This window comes from Salmo salar, chromosome ssa25 (assembly GCF_905237065.1).
Source record: "Salmo salar chromosome ssa25, Ssal_v3.1, whole genome shotgun sequence".
In the NCBI taxonomy this organism is placed as follows: domain Eukaryota; kingdom Metazoa; phylum Chordata; class Actinopteri; order Salmoniformes; family Salmonidae; genus Salmo; species Salmo salar.
The window spans coordinates 31885620-31905357 of record NC_059466.1 but is presented as its reverse complement, the minus strand read 5'-3'; the positions used below and the strand labels follow the sequence as shown (position 1 = coordinate 31905357).

At 44.7% G+C, this 19738-nt stretch overlaps 1 protein-coding gene across 2 annotated transcripts in view; it reads left to right on the top strand.

Annotated features, from left to right (window-relative positions):
• Positions 1-19738, top strand: part of LOC106586607 (mannosidase, alpha, class 1A, member 2) — a 127813-nt gene that overhangs the window by 37120 nt on the left and 70955 nt on the right. For both annotated transcript variants that reach the window (XM_014174073.2, XM_014174072.2), the window contains one exon: positions 8582-8678. In XM_014174073.2, the coding sequence (XP_014029548.1) occupies positions 8582-8678 (97 nt within the window). The remainder of the gene's footprint in view (positions 1-8581; positions 8679-19738) is intronic.

The following is a 19738-nucleotide window of genomic DNA, read 5'->3' as shown; positions in this document are numbered from 1 at the left end:
GTTCGAAAAAAATACTCCTTTATGTTCCAAGAGCTTGTTCTTGTTAGCGCGTCTGAAGGCTGCTCCAAAACTTCCGTCGGCCACGGGACAGCCATTTCGAGAAAATGCATTTTTTTGCCATTTAGGTTCGTTCAAACATGTCAAATGTTGTATAACATAAATCTTCAGGGCGTTTTTCAACAAGAGAGCCAATAAGATTCGAGGGGGACGATTGCATTGTGTTTCGAAAGGGGAGGGTACCAGGGCCGTCGGCGTCATAATGGTGATAGCCCTCTCCGTGTGACCACGTTCCACAGCGTCTCATTCATTCAGTTTTAACAGTAGGAGACTCAAACCACTTTGTAAAGACTGGGGACATCTAGTGGAAGCAATAGGAAGTGCTCAATGAACCATAGCTCACGGTGTGATTAATAGGCAACGTGATGAAGTTGAGTTCGCAATTCAGAATTCCACTTCCTGTTTCGATCTGTCTCGGGGTTTTGACTGCCATATGAGTTCTGTTATACTCAGACACCATTCAAACAGTTTTAGAAAATTTAGGGTGTTTTCTATCCACAGGTATTAATTATATGCATATCCTAGCTTCTGAGTTTGAGTATCCTAGGGGAACGCCAAGAGGTTAACCTGTCTCCTCCCCCTCATCTACACTGATTGAAGTGAATTTAACAAGTGTCATCAATAAGGGATCATAGCTTTCACCTGGTCAGGCAACGTCATGGAAAGGGCAAGTGTTCCTAATGTTTTGTACACTTAGTGTATGTGGCCTTTGTGTGAATCAAACCCACAAAGTTGGTGTTGAAAGTTACCATTTTTAAAACCAACATAGCCAGAACCACAAGGTTGGTTATACAGTTTGTGTGCTTGTCTTCATAATCTCTGTGGCGCGTGGGTTTCAGTTAACAGACACTGAGCACCCCACCGCAAGCTGTCATTTATTTCCCTATGCTCCCCTCACCAAGCCCAGAGTTAGGCAGGCGGGATGGCTGCTAACCGAGAAGCAGAACGCCTCCAACAGTCACTGGGAATAAAAGCCAAGAGTAGAGAAGTCCAATGGAGCACAAAATGAACATCAGGAGGATAAGGCAGGCACTGACAGAGGGAGACTGAGGGATCTCAATGTGGTCTGTTTAGCTACTAGACTGTTGGAGGGTGGCACTACCCAGGATAGCTTTTATAGTGTGATGGTGGGAGAGATATGGGATGGGGCTAGATAGAAGTTGAATGTTTGAAGAAATTCTAATGTAAAAGGGCAGAGTTTGATTTTTAATTTTCAATGCCACACATGAGGACGCCAGCGCGATTGATGCCGCTTCACACGCCAACTGAAGCTTGATTTGTTTTTTTGTTTATTAGACGCTTGTTTTATTAGCAGTTTTTCTAAGTTGAAATTGCCAGCAAGCTGAAAAACGTAATGTGTCGAAATATACATGTAAGATTCCATTGCTGATCACCTGCTAATTTCCTACCTGGCGTTCTCTCCACCTCGCTCCACTGTCTACCTGGATCCATCTCTGATGCCTAATTCCCAGGCTGAGCTCTGCTGAGACCGCAATAAATCAACTTGGCATTGGGCCTGGACACTACAGCTATCGAGCTAGCTATGTGGATTACAATTATATCGGCACTTGTGTACCTGTGGACGAGTTTATCCTCTCCCCACTCCGTGCCAATATCTTTCTCTACTCTGCTGCCATGGCTCTGCCTTATACGCTCCCTGAGCGCTGCAAACTTCACAGCCTCTGCAGCGCAGTTTATGCACAAATACAGGACTCTGGCTTCTGCGCCCCTCGACAAAGTCATAAATCTGTCTCGCACTGCCATCAGAATGGAATTCCCTCAGTCTGGTCTAACCGATCTAAAGCCTCCACTCGCCGTCGAGGGGCAAATCTGTCAAACCTGCGCTCTTTCCCTTGCTGTGATAATACTGCTCCCGCTCCTCCTCAGTGTTTCAAAGCCGCACTGTTCAACACCCAATCTCCAATAAAACATTAATTGTCAATTACTTTATTTGTGAAAACAGCTTGGACTTCCTATGTTTAACTGAGACATGGCACAGGGAAGGAGGAAAAAAGCCTGTTAAACAAAGCTGCTCCCCGGGGCTACACGTACATTGATCAGGCACGTACAGATGGCCGCAGGGGAGGAGCAGCCTGAAAATTACTCTACTTCCTCTTTCTGATTTACACGTCGTTGCATTCCACCACAGCCTCAGTATCCTAGTCATGTATTACACCCTGACAATATATCCTTCATTAATTCATGACTTTTCTGAACTGTTTACTTCACTTTGCCAGTTTCTACCCAAGATGTTGATTTTAACATCTGTGTTGATAACCCACAGTGGCCCCTTGTTGTCTACTTTTGTAACCTCCTGGACTGCCTGAATTTAGAACAACATGTTGATGTTTCTTCCCACCCACAACCATGCCCATGCATTAGATCTTGTCATCACATACAAGCTTGCCATCTCTGACCTCACTGTGCTTTAAATGGGGTGTTACAGAACACAAAACTGTGAAATGGCCTTGTCCATCCCAAATCCTCCCCCCAGAATGGAAAAACATCCGGTCCATCAACAAGGAAGTCATCCCCTGGAGTCCGTTAGAGGTTGACACGAGTGAAAATTCATTCCTGTCTTGTCCTGTTTTTTTTTTCTGTATTGTGCTGATCCCGCAACAGTTCTATAACCCCGTAACTTTTCTTTCTCTTCCTGATAATCATTCCCCTCCCGTGCTCATTTTTGCGTGTAGAAATATGTAGGCTTATTGTGTTTAAGAACTATTGAAATGTATTTCAGTAATGCAATTTGCGACTGTGGTAGTCTTCCCTATTTTAGTTAAATGCACAGTGTAGGCCTAAATCACTCTGGATAAGAGCATATTCTAAATGACCTAAATGTACAGTGCATCCAAAGTATTCAGACCCCTTGACTTTTGCCACATTTTGTAACGTAACAGCCTTATTTAAACATTTATTTTTAAAAAAAGACTTCCTTGTGTGTAGGTTAGACCTACACACAATACCCCATAATGACAAAGCAAAAACAGGTTTTAGACATTTTTGCAAATGTAGTTCAAATAAAATACGGAAATCACATTTATGTAAGTATTCAGACCCTTTACTCAGTACTTTATTGAAACACCTTTGGCAATGATTACAGCCTCGAGTCTTCTTGGGTATGACGCTATAAGCTTGGCACGTGTATTTGAGGAGTTTCTCCCATTCTTCTCTTCACATCCTCACAAGTTTTGCCAGGTTGGATGGGGAGCGTCGCTGCACAGCTATTTTCAGGCCTCTTGAGATGTTCAAGTCCGGGCTCTGGCTTGGCCACTCAAGGACATTCAGAGACTTGTCCTGAAGCCACTCCTGCTCTGTCTTGGCTGTGTGCTTAGGGTCGTTGTCCTGTTGGAAGGTGAACCTTCGCCCCAGGTCCTGAGTGGCTTCCGTCTGGCCACTCTAGCATAAAGGCCTGATTTGGTGGAGTATTGCAAAGATGGTTGTCCTTCTGGAAGGTTCTCCCATCTCCACAGAGGCACACATGTGTGCGGGCGGGTGTGTGTGTGTGGGTTGGTGTGTGGGTAGTCCTGTGTGTGCGCGGGCGTGTAGTCGTGCGTGTGTGCAGTTGCGGGTACTCCTCGGTGTGTAGTCACGCGCGTCTGTCCTGGAGGACTCTTTGGCTTGGGTGCCAGGGGTCTTTATCTGACACTGCCTGGTATAGAGGATCTGGTTGGCAGGGAGCTCGGCCCCAGTGATGTACTGGACCGTCCGCACTATCCTCTGTAACGCCTTGCAGTCGGATGCCAAGCAGTCATACCAAGTGGTGGTGATGCTCGTGAAGATGCTCTCAGTGGTGCAGCTGTAGAACTTTTTGAGGATCAGAGGGGCCCATGCCAAAATTTTTCAGCCTCCTGAGGGGGAAGAGGCGTTGTCGTGTCTTCACGACTGTTGGGTGTGTGTACACCATGTTAATTCTTTATTGACATGGACACCGAGGAACTTTAAGCTCTCGACCCGCTCCGCTACAGCCAGTCAGACTCCTCGCAGTCCAAAAGACACGCCTAAAAGCAATGGGTGCCCAAGCATTCTGCTGTCTCGGCTCCCGGCTCTGGAACGAGCTCCCTCCCCACCTCCGCATGCCCCAGACCACTAGAAATTATACTTAGGGTATAAATATCAAGTGTCTCACGTTGTGTACTTTGAGAGAGTATCAAGTCTCTTAACGCAGCGATGTCCCTTCCCCACTAGTGCTAGACTGACATGAGGAACCACTGAGTCCAGGCTGCATCCCCACTTATGCTGGACAGAAGTGAACACAATAGAATAATGCCACACGGCATGTAGAAATTTTGAAATTGCTCATTACTGTTCCCAAAACAATGAAGTACAGGCTAGAACACTACAATGCAAGAAGATACTGTTGGAGGCTAACCTTCCTTGCTAGCGTACAGCAGAAGTCAACATCAATTCACTACCCTAGTACCTTGTTTTTGATAATATGCAAACCATAACGCAAAATATTGCTGAGTACAAAGCTGCTTTGTCACCAAAAACTGTTCATTCACTTCATCTCCCCCACCTCACGTCTATCCCAGTCAAGATCATCTTTGCTCAATCCTCGAACCGACTTTGTGTGCATGACGTCAGTGGTCTTAAATAGACAGCGCACACTTTTATAAAACATGACATTGCTTAATCTTTGCAAATGTTGTTGACCTTCACAATAAAATAAGTCCCAAATGGAAGTTAAGCAGATAGCTTATTTCATGAGGCTAGAGATGAAAAACTAATAACTCACTGCATGCACACAACAATTGAATATGCATTCACCTGTATTTTTTTTACCAGGTAAGTTGACTGAGAACACATTCTTGTTTACAGCAACGACCTGGGGAATAGTCAGGGAAGAGGATGAATGAGCCAATTGTAAGCTGGGGATGATTAGGTTACCGTGATGGTATGAGGGCCAGATTGGGAATTTAGCCAGGACACAGGGTTAACACCCCTACGATAAGTGCAATGGAATCTTTAATGACCTCAGAGAGTCAGGACACCCGTTTAACATCCCATCTGAAAGACTGCACCCTACACAGGGCAGTGTTCCCAATCACAGCCCTAGGGCATTGGGATGTTTTTTAGACCCGAGGAAAGAGTGCCTCCTATTGGCCCTCCAACACCACTTCCAGCAGCATCTGGTCTCCCATCCAGGGACTGACCAGGACCAACCCTGCTTAGCTTCAGAAGCAAGCCAGCAGTGGGATGCAGGGTGGTATGCTGCTGGTATTGTGAATAGGCCTTGATTTTACCCAGTTTATCAATAGAGATTTACAGTTCAAATAAATAAGTTATGTATACTAAATATAAACGCAACATCCAACAATTTCAAAGATTTTGCTGAGTTACTGTTCATATAAGGAAATCAGTCAATTGAAATAAATGAGGCCCTAACCTATGGATTTCACATGACTAGGCAGGGGCACAGCCATGGGTGGGATTGGTATGGGCACAGGCCCACCGAATTGGGAGCCAGGCCCACAAAAGGGCTTTATTACAGACAGATACTCCTCAGCACAGATTCACAGGTGAAGAAGCCGGATGTGGAGGTCCTGGGCTGGCACAGTTACACGTGGTCTGATGTTGTGAGACAGGTTGGACATACTGCCAAATTCTCTGGCAACAGCTCTGGTGGACATTCCTGTAGTCAACATGCCAATTGCATGCTCCCTCAACTTGCCATCTGTGGCATTGTGTTCTGACACAAGTGCACATTTTAAAGTGGCCTTATATTGTCCCCAGCACAAGGTGCTCCTGTGTAATGATCCTGCTCTCTAATCAGCTTCTTGATATGCCACACCTGTCAGGATTATCATGACAAAGGATAAAGTGCTCGCTAACAGTGATGCAAACAAATTTGTGCACAAAATGAGAGAAATAATATTTTTGTGTGTATGGAATATTTCTGGGATCTTTTATTTCAGCTCATGAAACATGGGACCAGCACTTTACATGTTACGTTTATATTTTTGTTCAGTCTAGTTAGATTTGTTAAAAAAATTGTCAAATTGATTGTCTAATTGATTCAATTAATGCATACATTCAAAAATGTCAAAAGAACTCAAAAGATCTGTCTGGATGAAGTGCCATTATGGGTCTTTGGCTATGATGGATTCTGGGTACTAACTTCTCAACTTGGGATAGGGTTAATTATCAGGTATCCTATTGAAATATTGAGTGCCTAGGTTTAGAGGGTCTACACCAGAAGTTAATGGTTATCTGTAGGAGAAAGGTATATGGTGTGTGCAATTAAGCTTGGAATGTACTGCATTGATAACGGGAGGGAGCCATGGATTAGTGATGAAGGGGGTCGAGGTCAGGTCACTTTAAGGGAGAAAAAAGTTTATGGCCGTATCACATAGTGTCCTGCCTAGCAGTAAAGATACAATGTTTGTTCAGATGTGTAGGTGGAGACAGCATAGGAGAAAGGCTTAAATATCAGTGCTTGTGTGAACAATGTCTTTGTCTAATGCAGCTGTATTGACCCTCTGGGAAGAATAAACTTGGTTGAGTTTTTACTCTGAAAATTAGAACCTAACAACTAATACGCCCTTTTTTGCCCTGTTATCAATTTGGTATCAAGTATCGTGATTCTAAACCTGGTGTGGGTATCGAATTCATAATTCTGGTATCATGACACCACTAGTTAGTAGAAGAGAAGAATCCTCGAATACAAGTTAATTTATTGTGTTATTGTTTAAGCCTGATGAGACATAGTTATAGTTTAAACCTTGTCATACTTAACACAGCTGGGAGCATAGCTAGCACTGTATTATTGCAGAGTGCAGAATCTCCCTCTGTTTGCTGATGAGCATTATTCCTCTCGCTCATGTTGTGATTTGTGAATCCCTCAGTACTCCCATGGTCTCCGTGAAGAAGCTGAGGCATAGCTAAGCTGGTGAAGAATGTGGACGTGTGAGAGCTGAAACCAGACAGAAACGGAGCCAACCAAAACCCTGTCAAATATAAATACTTGCCATGCCACATAAGTTAACGCATTACTCTCCTGTCCTGCATCCTAAATGGCACCCTTTACGGTGCACTACTTTTGACCTGGGCTCATAGGGTCCACTATATAGGGAATAGGGAGCCATATCTGTAGGTCTTCAGTGAACCTGACATTCAGTATGTGCTTTGGGAGGTAACCTAACCTGTAGGCGCAACGTCTGTCAGAACGTACCATACATTCACACATGAAGAGAGAATTTTTCATTGGCTATTGGATTTTCGATCCGACTCCGTACTACAGAAGTGACGACAGTCAATTAATGACTGGGATTTTAGGCTTTGAAGCGAGTGTCATGATCATGAAATGTCTCAGTGTAGAATTTGAATATTCTGTTTTTGTAAGTCCAAAATTCCTCAACAGATGGGCCAATCATCATTTGATAAACCGGCCAATTGGATGTCTACCTGGTCATCGGGTTAAGTGGCTTTGTCCTGGTGTGTAAATGTGATTTATAATCTCCTGCGTGTGGAGACGGCGTGCGTCATGGAACGCCACCAAGCCAAGAACACAACATTCCCGGTTTTGTTGGCTTTGCTCCCTCCCTCGCCCTAGTCTTGCTGTGAGGAGAGGAGAGCTGGCTATGGCTCGTACAGGAGGAAAAGCTGTCCTGGTTTTTAGACTGCTGCCATGACCAGGTGACGAAATGCTCTCCTCTGGGATAGCTGATCCCATCAGACTAGGGTGATGATTAATAAAACAAAGGGAAATTGGAAGTAGTGAGAATGCAGTAGAGCTTTGGGAAAGCGTGACTCTCTCTGCCAGTCAGTAGTGTTGTATTCACAGTTTCCCTTGGATGTGCATCTCTCGTCAGCATCACTGTCTCCCATGTCAAAACTTGTCTCACGATTCTGTCTCTTTCTCTCTCTTATCATGCTCGCCCTCTTTATTCTCTGTTTATTCTCAGTCCAGCTCTTACGGCTCCTCTTTAAAGGTCATGTTAAGAATAAAACAGTGTTTTTATCCACCAAGTCTAGTCAGTGCCTCCAGACAGCCAAGGGAAACAAAGCTTAGAGAGAGACGGAGCCCCACGGCTACAATTTAACAATGTCTGAAGAGGAGTTACACGGCCCGCATAAACACACATGCACACACAGTGTCGTGTCCTGTCCACCCAGCCTTGTGGTGAGGGACCTAGCAACTGAGTGACAGAACAACAGACAGGGTTAAGGCCACACCAGGGGCTGGGGCTCGGGGCTGGCGCTCGGGGGGGGTGTACTGGCTGAAGGGGCACAGGGATGTCTCTCTTAGTAGCATCATTGCCCAGAACAAAGGGCTAGGTATTGTGCCGCCCTTTCTCCTGGCGAGGCTGCAATGGTGGTGAAAAAAAGCTAAAGAATTGTGTGTGTGCATGCTAATCTCTGTTTTTTGTTCTATCATGAGTCATTTATTTGACTGTGATAAGCCTGTTGGAATGGTCTCTTCAACTGCTGGTATTAACTCCACTCCATAGTTCAAGATGGGTTACTGTTTTTGTGTACCAGATGTTTTGTCTAAACCAGGCTGCTCGTGTGTGTGTTGTAGATGATGAAGCATGCGTGGGACAGCTACAGACAGTACGGATGGGGACACAACGAGCTGAAACCTCTCGCCAAGAAAGGACATTCTACCAATATCTTTGGTAAGTGCCATGTCGCTATTCACTACTACACGTACAGTACACACACACATTCACATTTCCTGTCCTTATACTCTGGTGTTTGGATGCATCATCCATGACCAGTGGATCCCACCAAACCCAGTTTCTGCCTGGGTTGTTGCTGCTGTTACTGTTCAGCTCTGCAGCTGCCTACTGCGGTAAAGCAGATCAGACAACTGCGGCTCATTTGTTTGCGTGTGTACTGTGTATGTATGTGTGAGCGTGTTCTGTGTGGAAAGTTTTAATATTCAGTGGATCAAATTGTTTATAAGCTCTTGTGGTATTTGATGAGCTGCTGTTTAATAGTAGATGAGCTGCAGTACTGTGGTCTGTCTCCTGGTTCTCTGAATTCCTAAATTCCTGTGAAATTCCTTCTATGCTCGCTTTGAGGCAAGCAACAGTGAACCATGCATGAGAGAACCAGCTGTTCCAGACGACTGTGATCTCGCTCTCCATAGCCGATGTGAGTAAGGTCTTTAAACAGGGTAACAAGACCGCAGGGACAGGTGGCAAAGGGGGAATACCTAGTCAGTTGTACAACTGAAATGTGCCTTCCGTGTTTAAACCAACCCCTCTGAATCATTGATGACCATGACGAACACTCAAAGCATGCGCTGACCAGCAGGCAGTTGTCTTCACTGACATTTTCAACCTCTCCCTGACCCAGTCTGTAATACCTACATATTTCAAGCAGACCACCATATTCCCTGTGACAAAGAACAACAAGGTAACCTGTCTAAATGACTATCTCCCCATAGCACTCACATCTGTAGCCATGAAATGCTTTGAAAGACTGGTCATGGCTCACATCAACACCATCGTAGACATCCTGGACTCACTCCAATTCGTATACCGCCCCAACAGATCCACAGATGATGCAACCTCTATTGCACTCCACAATGCCCTCTCCCACCTGAACAAGAGGAACACCTATGTGAGAATGCTGTTCATTGGCTATACCTCAGCGTTCAACACCATAGTGCCCTCAAAGCTCATCACTAAGCTAAGGATCCTGGGACTAAACACCTTCCTCTGCAACTGGATCCTGATGGGACACCCCCAGGTGGTGAGGGTAGGCAACACATCCGCTATGCTGACCCTTAACACGGGGGTCTCTCAGGGGTGTGTGTTTATTCCCCTCTTGTATTCCCTGTTCACTCACGACTCCAATGCCATCATTACGTTTGCTGATGACACACGGGTTGAGAGCTTAAAGCTCCTCTGTGTCCACATCACTAAGAGATTATCATGATCCACACACACCAACACAGTCGTTAAGAAAGCACGGCAACGCCTCTACTCCTCAGGAGGCTGAAAAGATTTGGCATGTGCCCTCAGATCCTCAAATGTCTATAGCTGCACCATTGAGAGCATCTTGACTGGCAGCATCACCACTTGGTATGGCAACTGCTTGGCATCCGACCGCAAGGTGCTACAGAGGGTAGTGTGTACAGCCCAGTACATCACTGGAGTTGAGCTCTCTGCCATCCAGGACCTCTACAGTATGCGGTGTCAGAGGAAGGCCCAAAAAATGCTCACTCCAGCCACCCAAGTCAGACTGTTTGCTCATCTGCCGCAAGGCAAGTGGTACCGATGCACCAAGTCTGGAGCCAATAGGACCCTGAACAGCTTCTATCCCCCAAGCCATGAGACTGCTAAATAGTTAGTCTGGGTAATTATGGGTTAAAGACCCTGAACAGTCATTCTGAAAACAACTTTTTCTCTCATGGCTAACTACCAGCAAGTTTGAGAAGACCGGCTGAGTCGCCTGGACTGACAGCTCTTTGGAACGCCTATGTCAAGCAACTTGGATGCAGTGCTGCAGTAAAATCTCAATGAAATTGGGTGATTCACAAAGAAACTCAAACAACATTGTAATTGCATCAGTGATATTAATTCATTTTTATACATCTCCCGTTTGGCATGTCTCTTCTCATGCAGTTCAATGCAGCACTGACGGATGTTGACTTGACAACTGCGTCAGATTTCTATGCCCCCCGCCTTTGTTCCATGCTAGCTGAGGACCTAGCTAGACAAGTATTTTTGCCATAGATTAATTAGGTAAACTTGTAATTATATTTGCTGACAACCTACGGTAAAATCTTGGCACCAGTAGAGTAGCTATAAACCACTGCCCTCTGCAAATACACCTTCTCCGATGTTGGTAACAAGGCGGTACTTATTTAAATTAGGTAAGAGAATATGTTACCATTGGTGTATTAATCCCCTAGAGTCGATTCTAACTAACATAATACAAAAGTCTGTCATAAAAAAAAAAAAAATAACCCATCAGTTTAAGCCAGAGAGCTGTTTTTTGCATTGGATGTGTCTCAATCCACCGCTGTCGCACCTAAGATTCTCTGGTCTGATGAAACAAAGATTGAACTCTTTGGCCTGCATCCCAACTGTCACGTCTGGAGGAAACCTGGCACCATCCCTACGGTGAAAGCATGGTGGCAGGATCATGCTGTGGGGTTGTTTTTCAGTGGCAGGGACTGGGAGACTAGTTTCGATCGAGGTAAAGATGAACGAAGAAAAGTACAGATATCCTTGATGAAAACCTGCTCAGGACCTCAGACTGAGACTGGGGGCGAAGGTTCACCTTGAACCCGATCAAACATCTCTGGAGTGACCTAAAAATAGCTGTGCAGCAACTCTCCCCATCCATCCTGACAGAGCTGGAGCGGATCTGCCGAGAAGAATGGGACAAACTACAGGTGTGCCAGATTGTAGCATCATATCCAAGCAGACTCTAGGTTGTAATCGCTGCCAAAAGTGCTTCCCGAGTGCTCCCAAGTGGAGCAGCGGTCTAAGGCACTGCATCTCAGTGCAGGAGGCAGCACTACAGTCCCTGGTTCGATTCCAGGCTGTATCACATCGGCCGTGATTGGGAGTCCCATAGGGCGGTGCACAATTGTAAATAAGAATTTGTTCTTAACTGACCTGCCTAGTTAAATAAAGGTTATATTTAACTTTTTTGTTAAGTACTGAGTAAAGGGTCTGAATACTTAAGTAAAATATATTTTATTTATATTTTTTATAAATTACAAAAATTGTAAGCCTGTTTTTGCTTTGTCATTATGGGGTATTGTGTGTAGATTGATTTTAGAATAAGGATGCAACGTAACAAAATGTGGAAAAAGTCAAGGGGTCTTAATATTTTCTGAAAGCACGGTATATGTATTCAATGACCTCGTACCCTTGCACGTCGACTCGGTACTGGTACCCCGTGTATATAGCCAAGTTATCGTTACTCATTGTGGATTTATTCCACGTGTTATTTTTCTATTTCAATTGATTTATTTTTTTTGCTCTCAAGGCGTCTGAATACTTTCCCAATGCACTGTATGCTAACGTGGGATGCAGTCCAGCAGCAGAACTGCAGTCCTTGGACTATGGTCCTATGACACACAACCAGGACGCCTTCAGCAGGACAGTATGGGCAGGTTTCCCGGACACAAGGTTATTCCTTGACTAAAAAGCTATTTCAACAGAGATTCTCCATTTGAGCATGCTTTTTAGTCCAAGACTATGATTAATCTTTGTCTTGGAAACCGGCCCTAGACAGTCCCGTGTATGGTCTTTCTGTGGGCATATTACTTACCTTGTGGTGGATGATGTGGTTTAACCTACCTGTGGGTGGCTAACTGACTGCTTTTAGGAGCCGTGTCATCTCTTTGTGGTCAGTCCATAGTCATATCCCTAACTGTCTGGCCCACTCACTCACATAACGGGATCATAGTCTGTCAGTCCCATCAACCTGAGCATGGATTCAGTTGGAAAGCGTTTGACCTGTAATTGTGGTCATCCATCGGTCACAGAGAGAAGAGCAGCGAAAGAGGGTCGTTCTGTTTACTGTGGATGGGTGGAGAGCAGACTGACAAGGCTCTGATCTTTAAACACACTGACGGACTCTGGTGTTTACAGGAAACTGCTCTCTGGGGAGCACAGGGTCGGGTTACATTGATCCGCACTGTAAACTGGACTGAAAGCCACACCACTGGCCAAGTAGTCCCACGGCAGGGCCAAGCCAGGCAGACAATACACACAATGTCAATAACCACCTCAGGTTTATCAACATTAACGGCATTGATGTGGTCGGATAAAGATATGTTATTTTTTTTAATCAAGTGACGTTTATGATGACATTTGACTCCAATTGGTTTGGGAGTGTTTTCAGTGCACTTAGGATATCCTTGCTCATCTATGCAGTCCTTATGCAGTGTTTTTGTAAAAGCGTGTCTGCTTGCATTGCCTGGATGTTGATGGTTCTATGACCAAGCCCGGAGATCCCACTCCTGAGGATATTATGCAACCAGGGCTGGATCTCATTCCAATAAGTTGCTCCCTCCCTTCGCTCTTCGTTCACTTCCCTTTACAAATAGGCTGATGCATAGTGACATCACAAAGAACTGTACTCTTGGTATGCACTGTCTAAAGGCCTGCTGAATTGTGGGATAGGATGAGACATGATATGGACACCTGCCTGTCCTTAGTACAACCCCAGACAGCATAGCAGGGCTCACTTTGTATCACCCTCACACAGTAGAATCCAGGTTGTCTTCCAGAAAGGATCTCTCCCTCCAGCCCCACCCTCTGGCTCCCTACTCTGCTCAGCTCAGTAGCAGTTGCCATAGCGATTAAAGGGCCAGCTGAGTTTAGGTTTGTTTGGACGCCTGGTCTTCCCCAGAGAGGCAGAGGCGAAGCGAGAGGAATAACTGGGCCCAGAATCTGTCTTCTCCAGCAGGTTTTCGCTCACCAAGCAAGGAATTTTTGTATGGAGGTCAATGAGCAAGTGTCAAATTTGGTTAACAAAAAAACCGAAAGGCTTATTTGCTCAAATAGAAGTTTCATAATGCTTACGAGTGCAATGATATAAATAGGACACGTGACATCCCAGCAAGTTTGAGAATAAACACTTTTTATGTTGGAGTTGTGCCCGTTATTACACTCGTTTCTGCCCTCATTGCCTAGAATGGTTCCACCTGATCTTGCCTCCTCCCGACTGCCTTCCATGTTTTTTAAGAAATGCGTTTTCATTGTTAGAGCGGCCAATGAACTATCTGGTCAATATAATGGATTATCTGTGTCGTCCCTCAGACCCCAATATGCAGATTAAACAGGCTTTGAGCCCCAGGCCTGCTAATCAATTGGCACTCTACTGACCTGCTAGCCTTCAGTGCTTTGTTTCTCTGTAATACACTACAGACCTGCTAGCCTAGCTATTAGCACTTTGCTTTCCACTCAACAGTCCTGCAGGGGAGGATGAATTAATTGATTAGGTAATATTAGTTGTTATTACAGATTTATTAGATAATAGGATCATACATTTGGAGCCATCCCGTGGTCGACACCCCTTCTTCCTTCCTCAGTTTGCAGGCCGTTAATCAGTTAGTCAGTTGGTTGTTTTTTAGCATGTAGGTCATGTCTTCATATGATCGTTTCCCAGGGCAGAATAGCACATTGGAGCATTCTGGGAAGGGCTGTGAAACGGCGCCATGGCAACGCGCCCGTGGGAGAGTTCTGATTAACGCACGTTGGGCGGAGGGGAGGAGATGTGGAGAAACCTAGCAGTGGATGTCTGATAATGGGATGAAGAACCAAATAGGATCATTCAGAACCCAGATGTCTGAGACCCACTGAGAGAATACACATACCATCTCTGTCCAGAGGGTAGGGTGAGGAGAGGAGAGAACAGGGGGAAAAAGAGGGAGAGAGAAGAGGGAGGTGCTGAGTTAAAGCAGTTGAGGGAGATGGAGAGAAACATGAAGGGGAAGATGAGTAGAGAGCGATGTGGAGGAAATATGCAGCAATACGAGGCTAGAGGAGAGGGAGGTGTGTATGTCAGTTTGTGTTCACGGGTGACAAGATCAGAGTAGAATTCACAAGTGCTAATGTATGGAACACCTCTGGAAAATACACAGGGAGGATTCATAAGAAGCAACCTGAGAAAAGAATGCACTCCAGTTAGGTCCAAAGTAAGGATGGTTGAGGGAGGGATCACAGAGCAACATAGGATGTAATATCACTTTGGCGTTCTAAATGATTCCTTCAGTGGCTCTAAACATGAGCAGCTATAGAAAGCAGTGTTTTTGTAGGCATTAACTACGCAATGGCTCATTGGCCAAAGCCAATGGGGAAATAAATGTATCTGTATTTAAATAAATGCCAAAAAGGTCTGTGGTAAACACAGGCTTAGGAGATCTTATACGTTTTGTGCTATGAGATAATCATCATCAGCTAATTTCACTTTTTGTGAATTTTAAAGCATTTTATCTCATTGAACAAAATATGTAAGATCTCCTAAGCCTGTGTTCACCTCAGACCTTATTTTTGGCGTTTATCCCAAAACCCCATTCTTTCCCCCATATGAATGGCTGAACGAACCAGAGGTAACTTATTTCTGTTTTTTAGGACTGCAAGCTGGGGAGCTCTATTATGACAGAGATGGATTCCTCCAATCACGCCTCGGGGGACGTAGGATTGACGAGACTAAGTCCCTCCCCCAGGGTTATATCCTCATCTCTCCTCAATATTTATAAGCTCATTACAATATTCCCATTCCCATTAGCCCCCCTGTCGGAGCTCTGATAACATCTCCAATTACACACACACTCTTCTGCTGGTTGTCGAACTGTGCTCCCCGGGTGGCTAATATCCTCCTAATGAACAGTCATTTCCTTGTTGGACGACCGTGTTGGAGAGAGTGCGATGGAACGTTTCGCTGCTCTTGTGGAAAATGATACAGCAGTCTTAAAGCTTCCCAGGCCGGCTGGGCTGGGATTGTGCTGTGGGATCACTGGGATGGATGCTTTAACTGTGGTAGTGGATGAATCCTGAGTGGGGAGGGATGATGTGGTGGTGATGACTTTATAATGACAGCTGGAGGGGCCAGAGACACTGATTTCAGCTTGAGGGAGTGCGGGAGAAAGAAAGATGGAGAGATGAGTAAGGAGGGATTGGGCTCAGCCTAGTGAGTCAGGTTAGAGTCAGCCTGTATCTCGTTTTCTATAAGTGCTGAGAAGCTCCCCAGTCAATACCCGACACTCTGAAATGAGCGAACACCTCCAATAAGCCAGCACAACATCTCTAGTCTCCAGTGTTGGTTTGTTTGCATATTTGTGTGTTTGTGTGTTTGTGATATTTCTTATCAATCCATATGCATTAGTGCAGCAGAGAGTACTGTGCCAGTAGTAAACCTCTCTGTTTGCACATATGTTCTGTAGCGTACAGTGTGTTTCTAGGGGTGTGTGTTACATGGTCTCTGTCCTTGGTGTAGTCTAAATCCTCCTGGCCCTCAGAGAGGATGTTTAGGGAGGAATTGTTGCATGTCGCCCTGATTTAATAACCAGTTGCTTTATAGTATTTCTTTATTTCTCTCAGTGCTGAAGTTGAGGTTGGCCTGGACCTGCTGGCAGCGTTAGAGATCCAGTGAGACGAGAGACTGCGTCCAAAATGGCCCACTATTCCCTATATAGTGCACTACTGGTTTGCCCTATGAGCTCTGGTCAAAAGTAGTACACTATATAGGGGCTAGGGAGCAATTTGAGAGACCGCAGAGACTGAAGCTAGCTCCGGGTCCCTCCCAACAGGATGTTGTCACATTTCCCTTTCAGCTGCTCCAGCTCTCCCCTTTTCCCATATTCCCAGCGTTACACTCTGATTCAAATTTTAACAGGCAGGCTGGTGCCAAATTGGACGGCAGGCAGGAAAGCAAACTGATTTGCCCTCTTCTGAGTCTGTTAGGAATGCGTATAAGCCCCTCAAACACAAGAGGAAAAAGGGATAAGGAGAAAGTTAGAACTCTTTTGAACAATCCACTTTAATGACAGCCTAAAAAGGAGCACAAAAATTAAACCACACATCTTCTATAAATATTAATATTTGTACTAATGGCTAGAAGGGGGAAATGCCTAATAATGGTACAGGACGTCACGTTGAGAAGACCCATCATGTAGAGTGAGACCATGGGGAGGAGAAAGGAAGAACATCTGCTGCTCACCACAGTGTAGGTGTCCCTAAAACGAGGCCTCGCTCACATTCACTGCTCCAGCATTTCATCAAAGTGCTGTAGCTCAGTAAATATTCATCAGGCCGTATATAGTGACTGGCAGAGCACACAGCCTCATCACACAGTCCCTCTGGAGATGGGCCATGGTGGAGGGAGAGATGGAGGAGAGAGAAATCTGGAAAGATGGAGACATTGAGAAGAGAAGCTCAACATTTCTCCATAGAAATCAAAAAGCCAAGCTGTTTTAGGCAGGCGCCAACCGAGCTAGGAAGGGGGAGCCCGTCTCCTTTGTAATGAAAGGAATGTTGACGTGTCCTAGGTCGGAGATAAATGTTCTCCTCAATTCTGAGTGGTTGCATCTTCTGCAGGTTTAGTTATCACCCAGGCTAGAAGCCTACGCTGAGAGACTGGATGTGAGAATGGATGTTCTCCAGGTGTAAAAAGTCTGTCAGCAGCTGCGCACATACACACTTCCATTCTCTCCCACGCGCACACACACACACACACACTTCCATTCTCTCCCACGCACGCACACACACACACACACACACACACACTTCCATTCTCTCCCACACACACACACGTGCACACACATCATTTAAAATCAAGAATCTCAGCCCACACACTTCATTGAGTTCAGGGTTAACCCCAGTGCGTGTAAGTACTAGGTTCAACTGAAAAGATGAAAGCGTGTCAGAAATCCTTTTCCCATCTTACTATGTCAAGGGTTTTGGTGCCTACAGCCCTACATAGATGTATAAGAAGTTTTGCCAACTCAAAGTACATGCCTAGTCTTCCTGCTTCAGTGAATGGATTAGCCTATATCAAAACATGACAAAAAAAATTGCTGAAGGGTTCATTGTACCCGTTACTAATAAAACAGCAACAGACCTAAAATAGCTGTAGAATACAGGTAGGTAACTGCCAAAATAAAGGAAACATTTGAACGAGGTATACAAAGTATATTAAAAACAGATGTTTCCACACAGGTGTAGTTCCCAGGCAATTCCTAAGTAATTAAAGAAGTGGGGTTTCAGGTGTCTACGGAAGGTGGTGATTGACTCCGCTGTCCTGGTGTCGTGAGGGAGCTTGTTCCACCATTTGGGGTGCCAGAGCAGCGAACAGTTTTGACTGGGCTGAGCGGGAACTGTGCTTCCGCAGAGGTAGGGGGGCCAGCAGGCCAGAGGTGGATGAACACAGTGCCCTTGTTTGGGTGTAGGGCCTGATCAGAGCCCGAAGGTACGGAGGTGCCGTTCCCCTCACAGCTCCGTAGGCAAGAACACGGTTTCCACAGCACTGACAGCTGTTTTGTTGACGTAACTTCCCATATCTTTGAATGGATCATGTGACAAAAGCATTAGTGTTGATTGGCTGTTGCTTGCAACTAGTTGAAAAGTTGAACAGTTTCAATTGGATGCAATCAAGTTGTTTATTAGTTGCAGGCGGGGGGTTTCATGGAGCAATCAAGAAATAACTCTGTTCCAAGCAACTAAAATCTTGTCATTGTTGTTATCTTGACTCTCCAGTTAACCTCTCTGGGGTATGTGGGACGTGACCGTCCCACCTGCGGGACACACTATTCAACAGCCAGTGAAATAGCAGGGTGCCAAATTCAAAACAACAAAATCTCATAATTCAAATTTCTCAAACATACAACTATTATATCCCATTTTAAAGATACACTTCTCGTTAATCCAACCACATTGTCCGATTTCAAAAAGGCTTTACGGCGAAAGCATAGCATTAGATTATGTTAGGACATCACCTTGACAAGAAAAACCACACAGCCATTTTCCAAGCAAGGAGAGGCGTCACAAAAACCAGAAATACAGCTAAAATTAATCACTAACCTTTGATCTTCATTAGATGGCACTCATAGGACTTCATGTTACACAATACATGTATGTTTTGCTCGATAAAGTTCATATTTATATCCAAAACCCCATTTTACATTGGCGTGTAATGTTCAGAAATGTTTTGCCTCCCAAAACTTCCAGTGAATGAGCACATCAATTTACAGAAATACTCATCATAAACGTTGATAAAATATTAAACTGTAATTCAAAGAATTATAGATACACTTCTCCTTATTAATGCAACCGCTGTGTCAGATTTCAAAAAAACTTTACAGCGAAAGCACACGTTGCAATAATCTGAGTACAGCGTTCAGACACGAAACCAAACCCGCCATTTTGTGGAGTCAATAAAACTCAGAAATAATATTCTAAATATTCACTTACCTTTGATGATCTTCATCAGAATGCACTCCCAGGAATCCCAGGTCCACAATAAATGTTTGTTTTGTTCGATAAAGTCAATCATTTATGTCCAAATACCTCCTTTTTGTTCGCGCGTTCAGTCCACTACTCCAAATGCAGGAAGCGCGCGAAAATGTCATGACGAAAAGTCAAAATAAGTTATATTTACGTTACTAGAAATTATGTTAAACGATGTATAGCATCAATCTTTAGGATGTTTTTAACATAAATCTTCAGTAATATTCCAACTGGACAATTCCAATGTCTTCAGAAAAGAAAAGGAACACAGCTCACACTCACGTGAGTGCGCGCCTCTGCGCTCATGTCATTTCCTCACTCATCTGACTCCAGGCCCTCTTGTTCGCTCCATATTCACAGTAGTAGCATGAAACAATGTTCTAAAGACTGTTGACATCTAGTGGAAGCCTTAGGAAGTGCAAAAGGAACCCGAAGTCACTGTGTACTGGATAGGGAATCACTTGGAAAAACTACAAGCCTCAGATTTCCACACTTCCTGGTTGGATTTTTCTCAAGTTTTTGCCTGCCATATGAGTTCTGTTATACTCACAGACATCATTCAAACCGTTTTAGAAACTTCACAGTGTGTTCTATTCAAATCTACTAATACTATGCATATCCTACCTTCTGAGCCTGAGTAGCAGGCAGTTTAATTTGGGCACGCCTTTCATCCGGACATCAAAATACTGCCCCCTACCCTAGAGAAGTTAACAGTAAATAGACAATCAGAAAAAACTGACTGACTGTCATCTCAA